The sequence below is a fragment of the Medicago truncatula genome, chromosome 8 (genome assembly GCF_003473485.1).
Source record: "Medicago truncatula cultivar Jemalong A17 chromosome 8, MtrunA17r5.0-ANR, whole genome shotgun sequence".
In the NCBI taxonomy this organism is placed as follows: Eukaryota; Viridiplantae; Streptophyta; class Magnoliopsida; order Fabales; family Fabaceae; genus Medicago; species Medicago truncatula.
The window spans coordinates 30,609,602-30,627,482 of NC_053049.1; the positions used below are offsets into that span (position 1 = coordinate 30,609,602).

The 17,881-nt window shown below is 33.7% G+C and overlaps 2 protein-coding genes across 2 annotated transcripts; both read right to left on the reverse strand.

Annotated features, from left to right (window-relative positions):
• Positions 1 to 491: 491 nt before the first annotated feature.
• LOC25501396 (phosphoenolpyruvate carboxykinase (ATP) 1) lies at positions 492 to 7,535 on the reverse strand. Its single transcript, XM_013590609.3, has 13 exons — positions 7,407 to 7,535; positions 6,782 to 7,019; positions 5,303 to 5,481; positions 4,436 to 4,589; positions 4,153 to 4,237; positions 3,696 to 3,796; positions 3,290 to 3,588; positions 2,938 to 3,111; positions 2,766 to 2,831; positions 2,039 to 2,217; positions 1,624 to 1,793; positions 1,354 to 1,522; positions 492 to 1,129 (listed from the first exon to the last, which is right to left on the reverse strand). The coding sequence occupies exons 2-13, from the start codon at positions 7,003 to 7,005 to the stop codon at positions 986 to 988; spliced, it is 1,944 nt and encodes a 647-aa protein (XP_013446063.1). The 5' UTR covers positions 7,006 to 7,019; positions 7,407 to 7,535; the 3' UTR covers positions 492 to 985.
• A 1,366-nt stretch (positions 7,536 to 8,901) lies between these two features.
• Positions 8,902 to 17,019, reverse strand: LOC11444796 (tRNA-dihydrouridine(20) synthase [NAD(P)+]-like). Its single transcript, XM_024773774.2, has 9 exons — positions 16,859 to 17,019; positions 16,668 to 16,773; positions 16,393 to 16,531; positions 14,885 to 14,993; positions 14,500 to 14,636; positions 13,535 to 13,671; positions 11,579 to 11,685; positions 11,317 to 11,444; positions 8,902 to 9,305 (listed from the first exon to the last, which is right to left on the reverse strand). Exons 1-9 carry the CDS (start codon positions 16,901 to 16,903, stop codon positions 9,245 to 9,247), a joined length of 969 nt encoding a protein of 322 aa, XP_024629542.1. The 5' UTR covers positions 16,904 to 17,019; the 3' UTR covers positions 8,902 to 9,244.
• Positions 17,020 to 17,881: the final 862 nt, after the last annotated feature.

The window sequence follows — 17,881 nt, forward strand, 5'->3', positions numbered from 1 at the left end:
TTGAAGACTCGGGTGAGACTTTTTGACTAGTGAGACTAAGGATATGTACGTACGGCTGAGAGCATCCTTGTGTAACATAGTACAGCTGACAGGTGCTGATGACAGCACCAGTACATGCTAAATGCTGAAATACTAAACTAGAAGAAGATTAAGGAATTGGTATTGAGAGGTTGGTGGCTTGTGCTAAAAGAGTATAATACTAAACTATAATACTTGTGGTCGCATAATTCTTATATATGGGCAATTTCCATACACAAGAAAATCTTATATATGAGCAAATCAATGGGATCTAAAGGATGCTGAGATCAAGATAATTTCAATCATTGAGGTGATATTTAAAAGTGCTTGAGGTTATCCTTAGGTAAGAGTTTAAGTTGTTAGGAGTGTTTGTAATCATGTATAAGCATAGGTGCTGATTTCTGAAATGAAAGGTGATTAAGTGTTGAAATTTGAAGATTGAATGTGTTTGATGTGAGGGTGTAAAATATGAATTATTCTAATACTCTGCTGTTATTTTTCTAGTTTAGTCTTATCAAATATGAATTATTCCAAAGACTAATTGTGTTACAGTTTCTCTTTTATATTTGCAAGGTTTCTACAATGAACCTAAAATAAACCGTAAAATACATGAAAGTCTCAAAGATCATTGACAAATCTAAGTTAATAAAAATCAGTTAGAAATAACTGCTGAAAAGATAGATAGATAGATATTGCTTCCAAACATTTTATAGCAAGCCCTGACTTTTAATATCCCTCTCAACTTTTCTGCCAAACCAAAAACAAACAGACAACAAAAATTCATTTGCAATAGCAATAAAAAGACATTAACTTTCTTCTAAGTTTTCAGGCATGATCGCGATCTTGTACTTATATATCGCCTTTTTTTCAATCAATAAATCAATCAATCAACAAATGCAAAATCAAAAGACATTTGATGCAAGAGAGGAAGAGTGTGGTAGGAAGGAGTGACTCAGTTTCCTAAGCATCAAAAGATTGGACCAGCTGCAAGAATATCTTCTGTCAATTTGTTGTCACCTCCAATCGTATAGTTAGTGAAGGTTTCAAAGTTCTTCTTGAATAATCCAGCCAACTTCAATAGTGTCTCAAAGTATGCGTTCTTGTCTGACCACTGCAATGAAACAAAATATCCAATGCTTAAGAGACTTTAAAAATGGATATGACTGAATATTGAATAGGTTTTGGGAGCAAGGTTTTAAATAAAGCTCCGAAATCGTGATCTGGTTGGTGTCAAAACCATAACATGAATGCAATTGAGGCAGCATTAGCCACATTTGACTATGATTTTACACTGGTTGCTATTTAAAACCCTGATAGAGTTCAAGAGGAACTAACCGTGTTCTGGGGGTCAAGAATTTCTGAGGGGACTCCTTCCACTTCAGTAGGGATCTCAAGCCCGAAAATCTCAGTCTTCTTGTACTGAACATTCAAGAGGCTTCCTGAATGAATAGCATCAATAATTTTTCTTGTATAGCCAAGTTTAATGCGATTTCCGCTACCATAGCTGCAGTTTGACAAAAACATGAACCAAGTTAACTTCAGATTCTATAAGAGAGAAAAAAAGTCAACATTTTAATGATCACATTCATAACTAAAAACGCATACCTTCCACCAGACCAACCAGTGTTAACAAGCCATCCAGTAGCACCATGATTTTGCATTTTTTCAGCAAGCATGGCTGCATACTTTGTAGGATGTAGCATTATGAATGCTGCTCCAAAACAAGCCGAAAATGTTGCTTGTGGCTCCTTTATACCCTCTTCTGTGCCAGCCACCTTCAGTGTATGATCCATAAAAGAATTTATTACAGACACATACAAAATCAATATTACCTTATGTAGGACCGACACTTTACCACACTGACACATATGATTATACGTAATCACATTTGTTTTTTCAAATTATAACCATAGTGTCTACCTATCTGCGCAGGTGTTGTGTCCGATGTTTGTGTCGGTGTTTCATAGATATTTTCAAGATAATATATAGTAGAGTGGCAAGTTAGTAAGTTAGACATTACCAAAGCTGTATATCCACTGATGAAATGATACATTGTCTGTGACAAGCTTAGCTTACTAACAGGTGGAAGCACACCAAATGCATCACATGCCAAAAGTATGACATTCTTTGGGTGAGGACCAACACATGGTAACTTTGCGTTAGGAATGTACTCAATTGGATAAGCTGCACGAGTATTTTCTGCAATACAAAAATCAATTCAATCAAAATCAAGTTTCGCTACCATATAATCAAACACTCACTTAGACAATAAACGATAAAGTTGACTAAATTCACCATCATATACACATGGCTTACATTTTTATTTTGGTATAAACCACTGCTATTATTCATCTGATCGTAGCTAGTTTTAGGTGAAAAAAAAAATCACATTTAGATACATACATGTGAAAGTGAGTTGAACGATAAAACTTAAGGCTGGAAAGTTTTGAGGCAAAAGCTACAATCCTAACTTCAAATTAAAACCATTTTCGGAGGCAAAATCAAGTTATGAAGTCTTCAGAATCACTTTTTACTCTCTCAAAAGTGAATCCAAACATGCTCTAAGAATATATTTGAAAACACATTTCAATAGTGTTTCTCACGTCCCTAGGGAACTTAACTGTGACTATTAAGTTGATCATGGTGGAAATTCACAGTGGATCACAAGTTAGACATTAGAGCTTCTAAAAATCACGGTAGGTCTCACACTTATTTAGTGAATAACTAAAAATAAAGTCATTACTTACCAGTAACTGATTTGTCTGTATAATCAACAACTCGAAAATGCTCATCAAAAACAACATTCTCCACAACTGATAAAGCAAGTGATGAAAAACATATCAAAATGCATATTTCTCATAAGAGGTAACTAAAGATGAAGATCGATATTAAAGTAGATTTAGATTAATAGAATAATACCTGTACCAAACTTGATTGCATTCCAGATATCAGGCTCTTTCTCCCTAGAGAGATCAATGCACTTTGCATAGCAACCACCTTCAATGTTTGAGACACCATTTTCGCTCCAGCAGTGCTCATCATCTCCAATCAAGTACCTATTATGATCCGTTGAAAGAGTAGTTTTTCCGGTACCTAACATACATGATTTTAAAAAGAAAAGGTAAATGAGAGTCGCATGACACTTTCATTTAACCATGATAACGCTTTCAACCGTTATCAACCAATATGGTATCTAATGGAGAAATACTTATAGGCTTTCAAAGTAAAAGGATAGTATGATGAGTTGGAGGAAGATATAGATACTATATACCTGAGAGTCCAAAGAAGAGAGCAACATCACCATCTTTGCCCATATTGCTGCCAGAGTGTAAGGAAAGGATTTGACGCTTAGGCATGAGATAATGCATGACACTAAAAAGACCCTTCTTCATTTCACCAGCATATTGTGTTCCAAGAATGACCATTTCCTTCCTTGAAAGATTAAGATCAACACTGGTTGAAGATGTCATGTAATGTGTATAACGATTACATGGAAACCTTCCTGCATTATAAATAGTGAAATCTGGTGTGCCAAAATTCTCAAGCTCTTTAGGAGTAGGTCGAATGCACCTGCGTTGTACATGAAAACTGGTCTGTATACGGATTTAAAAATGGAACTAAAAATTGTAGTTTGTCTGAAGAAAAATTATTCTTTAGCTTAACTTATAATAGCTTACATGTTATGCATAAAGAGTGAATGATAAGCTCTGGCAGAGACAATCCTGACTTTGATTCTGTTCTCTGGATCCCAGTTCAAGAATTGATCATTCACAAAAACCTGAAAATTCAATTATATAGTTTAAGAATTCTATCTATTTTAAATTCAGTCTCAATTACATTTTTAGTCTATTGTGTAATATGATTCTGTAATGTTAGCCTACATGGCACCATAGGTCTTAATTGTTACAAACTTTGAATCATTTTAGTAATGCTGACATATAACAATAAATGCATTCTTAAGGTGCAATTCACTAGAGACTAATTAATTTTGTTTCATTATTTGTCTTAACTTTCTACTTAGAAAAAAATGGCTCTAATAATCTAGAGTTTGATTGGAAGACAAGTAAAACTTAAGTGCACCAATACGAAGACTCGTTTTACATAGAAAGGAGCATATAGAAAGTGAGAAATGACCTTGTCCAAAGAGTTCAAGTAATCAACAGCTCTTTCCCTATTCACCATGAAACTGTGCTCGTCCATCTCGATGTTAGGGGAACCCCTTCAAAGTAAAATAATAATTTCAGCATCGAATAGGGGGGAAAACGTAAAAAAAAACAAAATATAACACGGACTTGTATTAATATTAGATAAAATTGCTCTCGGAGTCTCTTAACTAAATTTCAAGTTAGTCTTTAATATGAAAAAGAATATACATAACATAATTATATATGGTGCACATTAAATATAAGATACTTACTTTCCCCACCAAAGCTCATTCTCAGTGAGATCATCCTTGACGACACGCTTATCTCTTGGACACCGTCCGGTCTTGGCCCCCGAAAGTGTAGCCAATGCTCCGGTTGAAGTTATGAACGATCCTTTCTCATACTTTATCGCTTGCTCATAAAGTTCTGCAACATCCTTTCACATTTACTAATAGTTTTGCTAATATCCATCATCATTTTCTCACTAGTTGATAAATAGATTTTACGCTTAAGGCAAATTCTACGGTACATCATTTTGATAGGTGTCCACCATAGACTAACACTTAAAATGTACTCAAGGTATATTTTGGAAGAAGAAGTTCATGATCAGCATCATTCTAACGAGTGACGTGGTAACATAATTGTTGTCAATTTTTAAAAAAAAAATGAGTGACTCAACTCAACAAACTCTCATTTTCTTTTGATTTTGTCAAATATCAAGTCACTATCTCACTTGTATAAAGATAAGTATGATTGTGAACTTCTACTTTTTAAAGTGTCGACATACATTGTAGACCATCTATCAAGGTGATCCACAGTATAATCTGATGTTGACTATGCACACTGATCAATTGTTTTGGACATATATTTGTTAGAGAAAACATGACTAACAAAATATTAATTTTTCCCTTAAAAAAAATAATAGTAATTTTTAAATAAAACTCTATTCTTCAAAATAAACTGATTTATACAAGTTCTTATTAAGTGAAATTAATTCAGAATATACTATTCATTGACTTTTATTTTATTTATTTTTTAAATGTATTCATTGACTTTTATGAAGATGTCATGATAATTGATCAACTCCTTTCCATAAAGTACATAGAAAAAATGAATGAAAAGAAAGAGTAAAAGAGAACCTGCAGGAGAGAGATTGTAGAGAACATGAGTAAACTTGAGGGAACTGTCACTAACAGCAATGGTGGGTGTGATACGTTGATGAGGAACATGAGCAACCCTTTGTGTTTCCAACCTGCTAGCTGGATCTCCCTTCACTACTTTTGGTCCAGTTTCTCTTGCAAATGATGCTAGAGATGCACTGTTTCAACAAATTCATTTATGTCATTAATCATTTCATTATTATTTGCTTAAAATGTAGGGAGACAATATTTTTCTTATAATACATCTTGATAATAACTTATATGTTTTAATTTCAGTTTATTATTAACTATTTTTTTCATTAAACACTATCCAAGATATCCGCAAGGAAAGAGAAGAAAAACTTCCTAGGGTGGAGAGCGAGGAGGTAAATAATACGGGGGATGGGAGCGAGAAAGTACTCCCAACTCTCGCCCAGTTGACATCCATATCTTTGTTTCATTATGTTGACACCCTTTTTTTCCTACCCCTATTGTACATGTCATGCGAAAGGACATTTTAGTAATTTTGTTCATGTGAAAGAGAGTGTTAGGTTGGATGGAGAAGGGCACATGGCCACGTATCACATTTGTGTGGGATGGTAGAAGATGTGTATGTCCGTTGTCCTCTATGGTGGTCGTATCACCACTCTTATTATTTTTTTTCTTGTTTGAAAATTTTTTGTTTAATGTTTGATCCCAAAAATGTGATTACTTTCATGTGTTCTTTCTTCCCATAATTTTTTGTTAGGAATTGCTAATATGTGCCCTTAGGGTACATGTTAAGGAACACAAAGTAAAAATTTTGTCTAGGAAATTGTTTTTAGAGGTTGAAAATTAATGTTTTGTAATAAATATTACTATTTATGGAATCCTTAACATGTGTCCTAAAGACACAAGTTAGCAGGACCCGTTTTTGTTTACAAAAAATAGTTTGAAATCCAAATAGTTTTTGTCCAGAATCTTATTACTTTCACGTGTTCTTCCTTCCCATAATTTTCGTCAGATAATTATGTTTTGGCTAGGTCAAATTATTTTGTTATTTTGGACAAGAGAAACATGAGAATAGTTTTTTCCTAATACCAGCAAGTAATAATACCTACCAAATATTATAGAAAAATAAAAGACACTAAACTTGTTAAAAACACGTTTTCTTTGTTAACAAAAATTACACCTCACATTGCCAGATCCTAAAAGCGAGGGAAAGGACGTGAAGAAAAACAATAGGAGGAAATGGTTTATTCATCACCTTGTTTCCATTTTTGAGGTGATTAATTAAGAAATAAAATTGTATTGTATAATGAAAATGAAATCCAATCATGTCACCATATTTATCATAAGTAAAGAAAATACAAATACATGAACATTTGTTAAACACATAAATGCAATGGTCACTTCTAATGTAACAATACATATATACTTGGATCCTTCGCAACAGTTGCACTTCATCGTGCAGCTACTACGAAAGATCCAAACAAATACCTGATAGATTGGAGTTGTTGTTTTTGAGGATTGTCATCGGGAAGAGTAGATAAGTCGGCCTGAGATCCGGAGGGAGTGGTATTTTTCTTCTTCTGCAGTGAGTGAAGCTCATCAATGGTGCTAGCCTTTACTGTTTGAACACTTCCTTCATCATCAGAAAGCTGTTTGTTCACATTATTATCATGTGTCTCATTTTCCATTGCAACGTTGTCACTTGCTGGCATCTAATGGTAATTATCTGCCAGTAACAATACACACATCAACAAACAAACTTGTAACATTAACTCATAATATAGTAATATTTTCAAATCCTATCATTGCTTGGTTAAAGATCATGACACCAGGCCATGTGATCCACAATTGCATGAAATTGTGACAATACATGCATGTGTTACATAACTATATAACCTATAAAGCACCGACGCAAACAATGATATCAGACATAGATATGTCGATGGTAATAATTTAAAAATTGAATTAATTGAAGTTTTTACTCATATACGTCTTTGATTAGAAGTGTCAGTGCTACAGAAACTATAACAATAATTTAGCATGCATATATGCATTTATAGATGTATATACATAAATATGTGTGTGAGAGAGTAATGTAGAGAAATGAGAGAACCAGAATTTGGAGCTTGTTGAGAAATGAGAGAACCAGAAATGAGAGCTAGTTTAAAGAGAGAACGTAGGGAGTTATGAGAAGCAAAGAAAGAAAACCGTTAGCATGTTTTTATGATGTAGCTTCCAAGTGTGACTTTTTAAAGGGTAAGGGAAAAAGTAAACATGATTAAACCATATTATCCCTAACCTTAGGGTCAAGGTCTTAAAATAGAATAGTTCCAATTTCCAAATCACATATACGAGAATCTGACTCAGATAAAATGTCTTTGCTTCCCTACATTTAGTATGCCTCAATTTACTACCATTGTTTACTCCATAAATGTATGACACATGGCAAAAATAAAATGGAGTGGACAGGGATAAATGGAATTATTTTACTTCCATATAAACCTCATTTTTGCAAAATGCATTAACATCTGCACATTGTCCAAATTAGATTAGATGTATTTAAAAAAAATTGCATATATTAGAGAGAATATTATATGTGTATTTGATTTGATTTTATTTTTTAAATAAAAAATTGACACCTCTTGCAAGTGCACTGGATATATTCAAATTTCGACCATTTGCATCGATTATCAAACTAATATCTATTGATTTTTTTTTTTTAAATAAAAAATTGGCACCTCTTGCAAGTGCACTGGATATATTCAAATTTCGACCATTTGCATCGATTATCAAACTAATATCTATTTAAGTTATGGGGGCAATTTGATTGATTGAACACAATTTTATCGACACTCAACCTCGAAATTGGTAACTTCTAAGATTTGAATTCGAGTTTTGGGGTCTATTTTCTTATGAGACAATTTGCTTCCGCTTGACTATTGTTAAATTAGTTGTATTATTTACTTCGATGCAAAACATTACAAGTTTTAAAATATAAATTTTGAATTTTCATTTTTTTTATATGTAGATGGATGAAATGGCAATAGTCATTGAAAATTCACACACATAAATGAATGAACAAGGTTTGAACCTCAAACACGACGTCCAGCTTAACAATTTCAGCTCTGCTAGTTGAGCTAACAATTTCAGCATTTATATTTAATTAATATCATAATATAAGAAATACATTTACAAAATAATTTTCTTCATAATATATTTAGTTGATTAAAGTTACTTAATCATAGGTACAAAAAAAAAAATAGTTTCTTAATCTTAAGAATTATGTTTTGCTCAACCCAAAATATATAAATGGAAGACAACAATTGGTAATAGCGACCCAATAGTGATCGAAAAGACAAACTTATTTGGGACAATTTTTTAGAAATAGATACACACAGATAGACTTACAAAAAGTCCACATTTTTTATACTTCAAAAAAATTTCTCCAAAATTTAAATTTAAAAAACAACTAAATAAATATGTTCTAAAATTCACATTCAAACATCGTATTATCCACATCCTCAAAAGAAGCTATCCACAAATATCCACGTCTATTATGAAGGATCTATTGAGTATTGACCAAAGAATGTTGAACAAAATAACTGAAATAAACTATACCGACTAGCAAATGAGGTTTTCATAATTTAAAAATGGGGTTGAATAAAGAATTAGTCAATCTCAAAAAAAAAAAAATCATGTGACAATTTTCTACAAAAAATATTGCAATTCTGTAAAATAAAATAAAATTACAATTCATGAACAAAGCCTATAACATTGTCTACATTCATGCTTGTTGGCTGATCTAGTTTGCTCCACCCATCACAAACATGCTGGTTGAGCTCAAATTCTTGTCCTTAAATAATTGTGTTGTGTATGATTTCTTGCAAATAATCCCAAAACAGGGTTTCCATGTCCTCACCCATGAACTTTTGTATTCCAAAACAACATTATCTATACTCTGTAGGAATCTGATTTTATTAATCGGTAGTATTCTTGCTCCCCGTAGAGTTCCCTGAAACATCATCAAATAGCACATAGTACATTTAATAAAGTTCAAGGTAATGTGATGCTGATAAGCTTCAACAGTACCATTGACTTATGTAGCATTGACACTGTTGGTCGATGGTGTCTTTGGTATCAGACATATGTTGGTGTCAGACACCGATACATATTACATTCTATTAATTGATTTTCTCAAATTATTACCGACGTCAATGTGTCGGTATAAGTATTGTGTCCATGTCAAAATAAGTATTCACTAACTTTTATCATTAAAAAAAAAAAAAAACAATAACAGAACACACGAAAGCAAAATCATTAAACTTTAATTCATACAAGACAAAAACCTTGAAGTTATTTTCATAAAAAGTGTTTTGTTTTAAAAAACATAAATGATTTGGAGTCCACTTGACATAGTTTTCCTGTTTATGGGGAAAGTATTGCTTGTTGGAGGAAATCAAATTATGGCAAGTCTTGCAAGCAATTATGCTTGATTGTGATGGGTTTTGACGACTTTTTCAAACATATCTAGAGAGTTTTGACTATGGACCAGCTACAATGTTTTTTGGTCAAGGCATGGAGCATTTGGAAGAGCGTAATATGGTTTTATGTGAAGACGTGTGTGATACAGCAGACCAAGGGGTGACTTAGGCAGCAGTGGTTGGCCAAGTGGCAGATTGCTCATGCCCGAGACAGTCTAGGTCCTAGACAGCACCATCAGCAGCGCATTACATCTTAGTAGGCTCCTATGGGTGACTGTGAAGTGTAGCCTTCATGCAGCAATTTTCATTGATATTTAGGTGCGTTGGAATTGGTTTCTGTTTGCGCAATTCAGTCAAACAAGTGTGTGTTGGCAGCTGCAACTGAATGGAAAAATGGAATATGAGTCTATTGAAGGAGAAGCTTGAAGCCTTTCCCAAGCAACACAATAGATAGCCTCTTTTGGTCTCTAAAATGTCATATTTGAGATGGAATGTAAGCAATTGGCTGAAGATGTACTCAAAGTTAAATCTAATAATACCGAATATGGGTCTTTACTCTTTAGTGAATGCATGTAGATCCTTGTTGAATATGTACAACAACTATTAAGTTGTTTTTGCTAGACAATCAGCAAGTGATAGTGCTCATTCTCTAACTAGAGTATATATCTCCTGAAATGAATGTCATGTGTTGCTCCAATCTAGTAAATCGGGAACCACAAATCATATATCCTAAAGAGTGATACAACAATTTAGAACTTGAATTTGAAAATTTCCAATCACGTCATTCCCTGGTAAGCAATCTTAGGGACCAAATTGGGTGGTCCCAAAGAACAAATGTGAGTGAAGATTTTCAATTACAAAAACTATTTTGAAATATTAATAATTTTAGAGATTAAATTGACAGCACCCTACAATTTCGGGAATTAAATTGGTAATTCACTCTAACCCCAAAGCCAGCAGCTAGTTACATGAAGAATATGTGCATCTTGGCAAGGCCTCAACAATTAAGAGTTTTCTGAAGGGTTTTGACCAAGAAGGATCCATTTTCGTAGCAACACCATTTGATATCCTGAGTTGGAGAGAAATTCTGTTTTTCAAAAGAAATTTTTTTTCTCTAGGTTTACTATAGGTATAGGACAAGCCATATTTTCATGGCTTCTTATTAGTATTCAGACCAAGGTTTATTTCAGATCCTCCTGACTTAGTAGACTTGCAGTGGGATTGACGACAAATGCAAGATAATATTATGCGCATCCTATTTTTAACACAAATTATACATAGGTCTAAGACCTTGTGCGGGGAAGGAGAGGGTGGCTAAAGTAAAATTAAAACAGCCTGACTAGGATTCTACCCCATGATCAAGTAGTCCCTAAGGAACTTAGCGTATTCTATTTTATTTTTTTTAATCTGTTTACATATGACAGTTTTAAATCACAGATAAGTGATTGGAAACAATAAGTGTGAATATCAAACAAACATTGTTCAAAGTAAACACAACATATATTGCAAGGATAAAGGTAAGCAATAAAGAAATAAACTTACGCTATCTCTGCTGTGGTCTCGGATTTGACCACGGCCCTCCATTCAGGGACTTCAAGAGAGGAATAATGTGACTTCATATCCCTTAATGTATGCTTGGTGCTTCTAATATCATTATCCCACAAGATGCACTGAAATCAAAATTATAAAACAACAACATCTTTTAGTTAGGACCATGACATCCACAAGCCAATAGTGCATATAATTAAAGATAATATGTTGGAAATTGTGTTGTAGTTAATTTTGATCAAAGAAAAAATGTTACCTTCCTAATATATTCTTTTTGTGTAACCTCATAAGAAACTTCGCCTTCAGGTGAAAATATTGAAGGATTCCAAAGTGCCCCTCTTGCAGCCATCACCGACGAAGCACCTTATGCCAAACCATGTCAATTAGAAAATAAATATGAAAAGTGAGTTTCCAGTCTCTATCATGATGAAAAATAAGCACATATATTGTTGTAAATATGCAGATATCTCTAAGGGTAGAATGGTCTCTTTAATTTTTAGGAAAATAAAATCTGTAACTATTAGAGTATATTGTATTTCCTTATTTCCCGATTAACATATCTTTGGCTTAGCTCATGTATCATGATTCAAGCCTGTAGTTCAGATTATCGAATAATTTTCAGAAGCTCAATTCTCATATGGTATAAACAACTCCTTATCTTTGGGGTTTGCTTCTGAAGCTTCCTTCATTGCAGTTCTCTTATCGAATTGGGTCCAGAACTATTGAACTCCAATCTTCACTAAATTGAACCATGAGCTTGTTGTCCCTAGACTTTCTAATAACTCAGTCTCTATCCATAAACATAGTAGAGACCAAAATCATCCAGTAACATTTTTTCCTTTTTTCAACGTGTCTATTAGGATCTTGTGGGAGGACGATTGGAGTAGCTAAGGAACAAGAAGGGTTGTACTACCTTATTGATGAAAGAGGAGATGATTGTTCAACTATCTTCAGTTACTTCTCCATACCAGCTACCAAATGTTTTGACAAGGGATTATCAATAGAATGATTCGAACAACTACTTGCAACTTGCAAGTTGAAAATGATAGATATCCATTCACCAACTTAAGGGGGAGTGTTGTAAATACGTAGACATCGTTAATTTAGGGTATTTGATCTGTCATTAATAGAAGAATAATATATGTAATTGTTAATTTATAAGCATATATTTCCTTAATGACCGATCAGCATTTATTTCGAGTAGCCTATATATTAGATCAGAACAAGAAGTTCAATTCTCATATATATTTAATACAAAAGTAATTGTCCAGGTCAAAATGAATTCTCAGCAAATGCAATAAAAACTGAAAACTTTCTTCACTTGAGGCTCTATGTGACATTCAAATGTGCACTTGCCTAACTTTCCTTTAAACTAACTTGTGACTTGTGAGTCTTGTAAGTTACCTTTATCGACTCACAAGGGACTTGCAGTAAGCAGCATGATCAGCCTTGGTAAGCCACACGATACATGCATAATATTGACAACCTCCTCATCACTGCCACTGCGGCCCCCCAAATACACACGCACAAGATCAGTTTAGTTTAGTCTCGTTGGTGTTACTTTCGTAACCTTGGATTTTCTAAATATTCTAAGAACTGCCTTGGAGTTATTGTAGTGTTTTCGTTTCCTACATTCAATATATAGTTTACAAAAATAAGAACGTCTACATCTACATAGTATGAAAGCTCTCATCTATCTCTAGCATTGAATGTCAAGTGTCGTCATATGGAGGACGTAATATGACTAGCTTTCCACGAAACGGCCGAGTTGAGGTTACACAAATGGGAATGCAAAGATTACCAATAAGACGATGTGGCGGCTTGATCCAAGGCGTTTGTTGGGAAGGCTAAGCCTAGGGATGTGCCCAAACATTCCTGCAGAATTGAGGGGAATCTATCAAAGCCTAAGAGGGCAAGGAGTATGCAATATATAGATGTCATGGAACAAACAAATTTGATAGTTTTGGTCCATCTCCTCACTTTCCAAAAGATTGAGTTATTTCTACTCAGATCTTTTATCGCAACTTGTGAAGAACTCATTAACAAGGACAGAGATTAAGTTGCAACAGAACATGAATTAAGGAAAAGACAACTCAGACTTCTGAAATTTATGATCAAAAATTGTTCATATAAGTTTGTTTCACCGAATAGTCTCTACAATTCTAATAAATAACTGAAAATCTGTTACAATCTTGAAAAATTCATCAGATACCTGTAGCAGATTTAATGCGTTGGAAATCGTCATACTCAAACACATCACCATTTGCTATAACTGGAATAGATAGTGCTGACACAACATCAGCAATCCCATTCCACTTTGCCGGATCTCTGGGCCTATCTAAGACATATCTGTAAATAGATTAAAACAAAAACGTGAGGCATATTTTAAAGCAACAGAGATAAACGATTAATAAATTCATGATCTAACTTAGGGGTGTGTATGTGTTTGTTTGTAAGTGCTTGTGGCTGCTACACAGACCCACTGCGGACTGCCGCGATTGTGGTCACCACCATTGCAATTGACTACAGAGCCTTTTTATACACCTTTCATTCTTATGCAACTTATTTTTATTTGCATACAGCTATACTTTTTATATTTGGAACAGATTTATTTTAACCACTATGCGACTTCCACTTTTGCCCGGAACACTAACTGCCATATGACATAGTGGATTTTTTACTTTGTGTCATTTTCCACAACATTACTGCAATATGGATAACACACGCTAAGACAATGTCCAAAAAATAAGCTAACATAATTATCCCAATATTAACATAAATTATCGAATACACACACACAGTACACACACTAATTTATTATGCATCATTTTCTTCCCTAAGATTATTTAGATATTCTAACAAAAATGTGCCAATAGTTTGGCATATCGTAGTCATTTGGAATATCATAGCTGTTTGAAAACCGTTAACATATCTGGAAGTTAATTATCCTACTTTGACCGATTTGAGAACAGTCAACTCAGCCGATGTCATGTTCAATAAAATTTGGGTGAATCTTTTAAAACATTGATCTACGTAAACCAACTAGTAGGATGATGCTTGTTTATTGGTTTTGTTAAGTGATTCGAAAATGAGCTCTTATAAAGGTAAAACAGCCATATGGTTGTTTCCCCTTAATTTGGAAGCGTCCAGAAAAAAGAAACAAAATTTGGATATTACCTTCCATGGACTGCAATTGCATCAACACCAGTTTTCTCAATTCGCCTGGCTAGCTCCACTGTATCATGCGGTGATTTTAGAAGTCGAATCTTACATGTTACAGGTAGGCTCAAATTCCTCCGTAATGTTGTTAAGATCTGGATTTTTAAAGAAGGATTCAAACATGTTGCAAAATTACAATCTGATAGGAACCCAAGAACAAAATAGTATGAAAGTGAATGTATTACTTCCTTCTCTCTCCCATCTCCTCTCCCAATAATACCCCTCTTAACAAACTACCCACATCAGCATTCCCGACTAACTTCATGTTCAGCCCAGATGTTGGTCTTAGGGCCAAATCCAGTATCCTATCACAACCAAAGCAACGATAAACTATTAGACTTACATCACTAATTAGCTCTGGTTTGGACAACAGAGCAGCACCCATCCCACCACTCAAAGAAAATGCTTTGGGGCATCCCATGTTAATATCTACTGCAGCAACATCATTACACCTGCAACGTCAATTAAGATAAAATTAACATACAAAAAAGTAACGTAAAGAAAACAATAAACACTTAACTACTAAGGAACTTGGAGAAAACAGCATAAACATGTTTACTAAATTGATATTTGCTAGTTTAGTGTTAGAAAAGCCATACGAATAGATCATGTATAGGATCCTCGGTGCATGTGTGAAAAGTGAAAACATGATAGCAACTGGCTATCTAGTTAAAAAGAGTAGAGAAAACCCTCTTGATTACTATACTGCAGAACTTCAAGGGCTTGCACCCTTCTTTTCCCTAAAACCCGCAGAAATGACTAGCCATCTCTCCCCCTCAACCCCTCTTCTTTATAAGCAGCATGCCTTATTTCTCTAACTACTCCAACCCAAAATAACTTACTAAATGACCATGGGAGTACCTATTAATACTATCCCCTATTACCTTGTCCTCATGGAAAAGGGTTCTGTAAAATGCTCTGAGTTACATACTCCCAAGAAATATTTGCTGCCATTTGATCAAATGCACTATTTCCAGTAGGTTCCCTAAAATTCTCCAAAACAAGGACAGCCATACAACTCCAACCTCGGTCATATTTGTTGGAAGGATAAAAATGCAATCATATTTAATAGTATTGGATAAGCGCAAGCCCAATCTAGTCCATCTACCATGGTCCCAGTGATAAAGGGACTGTCGTGATCCAGTCACCGTTGTCAGATTATAATGAAAAATATCTAGAACCGCTATGGTAAAAATTAAAAAAATATCAACAAAAATAATTTCCATCATTCATATTTAAAAACATTAATAAATCCAGATTTCTTGCCCGGATGAGTTGTCACTCTGACAGTAATTAATAGGCACCAGGTATCTTATTATAAAGAATAGGGAAAATCTCATTTAACACAATTCTGCATAAACTTGAGGGTCTACAACCTTCCTGCCCTAACGTCCAAATTCACTAAAAAATGACTACTCATGTCTACCTCTCAGTCCCTTTTATTTATTAGCAGCATGCCTTATATTTCCCAAATTACCCCAACCCACAACTAGCTGGCTGACTGACTAACCAAGGGGTTGCCTATCAATACCTATCAGCATAAACACAACATCATAGAATTTTATAACAAATCATTGAGATCCTCGAGCCAATCATGACTATAACTAAGATTTCCATGTTTTTAATGTAAAACACATGAACCGCCTTTCACTTCTAATGAAGAAAACAACAATAAAGATCAAACAACAACAATGACAACCAATCTTTATCACACTAGTTAAGGTCAATCAGCTTCTATAAGGCATGATTAATGCCACAAGACAACTAACCATGTAATAAAATTGTCTTATTTCACTTAAATATAAATGCAAAAACAATATCAAAGGAAAACTAAATATACAATCAACTTACACTAACTGAGCAGCAGTTAGAGCCCTCACAGCATTAGATGTTCCTATTTGAAACACAACTCTATTTTTTTCTTGATCACAGGTTCTAAACACAACACTTTCTGTCCCTTTCTCCACAAAATCAGTGGATCCAAGATGTTCTGACCAAGAAATAAGATAATGGATTGTTAGAAAACCAAAACTAAAACATTTATTCTAGATATTAGTGGCAAGCAGAGTATGAATTATCATGATTCTCTAAAAGATGAAACAGAATTGATTAAAGGAAGAGTGTACCGTTGATTCGGCGTTCGCATTTGATGATTTTATGGTCAACAATTTCTTCACCGTAAGTGATATCTGCACCATATTCAGCAGCTAGTAATCTAAGTGGAAGAGTGCCCTAAACAAACAAAAAAAGTATATTCAAATAGTGATTTGAGTTGAATTGAAGTTTGGCGTGAAAGAGAAGGGAAATAAAAACTCACAACGCGAACCATAGGAGCAAGAATCTTTTTGTTACGGTAATCCATCTTTGTAGGATGGGATGCTTTGTTTGACAACAACTGACTTTGGAGACGATACAGAGAGAATGAATGAATTGAATATCGAGATGGAGGGATTTTTCTGAGGTTTTGCTGGATCTAAACCACACAAAAAAAATTAAATAAAATAAAACAATTTCATTAATTTTTGGGTTTTATTTTTTTGTTAAAGAACCTAGTCTAATCTCTGATGGCTAGAATTAATTAAGTTACACCTGTTTAATCCTGTTTGTGCTGACAAAATTATCCTTCTATGAAATTAATTTTCAAAAATCATCTTCCTTTTTTCTTGGTTACGTCCTAAAATCTCTCTTCAGCTTAAGTAGGTAATGTATATTTAATTTCAGTAGGTCATGTAAATTGAGTTTAAGTGTACATACTTAAATTTAATTTAAGTAGGTTATGTAAACTAAGTTTAAAGTTTACATGAACCTACTTAAACTGAATTTAAGTTAACATCAACAATGTAAAACTGAAACTGTCGTACAGTGCAGTTGAACAAGAAGAAGAAAATTGAAACCAGCGTTATTGAAAAAGAAGAAAAATTCACTTATTTATATGCAATCGAGTATGAATGAAATATGTTTTGAATCACTCTTTAATCTTTCATAGAGATTAATTGAACATTAGGATTGTTTGATTGTTGGTGGGTGAAAGAGAGTGGAATTTTAGAGTAACAATGAATGAAATCAAAATTTTAAGAAAATTTATATAAAAGGACAATTTTGGTATTATAAAAAAAATTAAAAAAATTGGGTGTAACCAGAAATATATAGGGTGTGAATAGAAAAACTCGAATTAATTTTGTGAATAAGGATTTGTCTCTTACTAGTTAAAATAAAAGTGATTTTGACATCAAATAATTTTATAGATTCAATTTTTGAGATTTGATAAAAAATCAGAATCTATTTTGCGTTAATCAATCATAGTAAAAATCACTTTTTTTAAAATAAATAATCTAGTGTA

What these genes read in the sequence shown, in the direction of transcription:
- LOC11444796 (XM_024773774.2), bottom strand. Translation starts at nt 16,903, where the DNA reads ATGGATTACCGTAACAAAAAGATTCTTGCTCCTATGGTTCGCGTT. An exon ending in AACCAGAGCTAATTAGTGAT is followed by an intron (nt 14,637 to 14,884) that starts GTAAGTCTAATA and finishes TTAAAAATCCAG; the next exon opens with ATCTTAACAACATTACGGAG. An exon ending in AAAAAGAATATATTAGGAAG is followed by an intron (nt 11,445 to 11,578) that starts GTAACATTTTTT and finishes TTTTGATTTCAG; the next exon opens with TGCATCTTGTGGGATAATGA.
- LOC25501396 (XM_013590609.3), bottom strand. Translation starts at nt 7,005, where the DNA reads ATGCCAGCAAGTGACAACGTTGCAATGGAAAATGAGACACATGATAAT. An exon ending in CAACAACTCCAATCTATCAG is followed by an intron (nt 5,482 to 6,781) that starts GTATTTGTTTGG and finishes TTGTTGAAACAG; the next exon opens with TGCATCTCTAGCATCATTTG. An exon ending in TCTCTTCTTTGGACTCTCAG is followed by an intron (nt 3,112 to 3,289) that starts GTATATAGTATC and finishes CATGTATGTTAG; the next exon opens with GTACCGGAAAAACTACTCTT.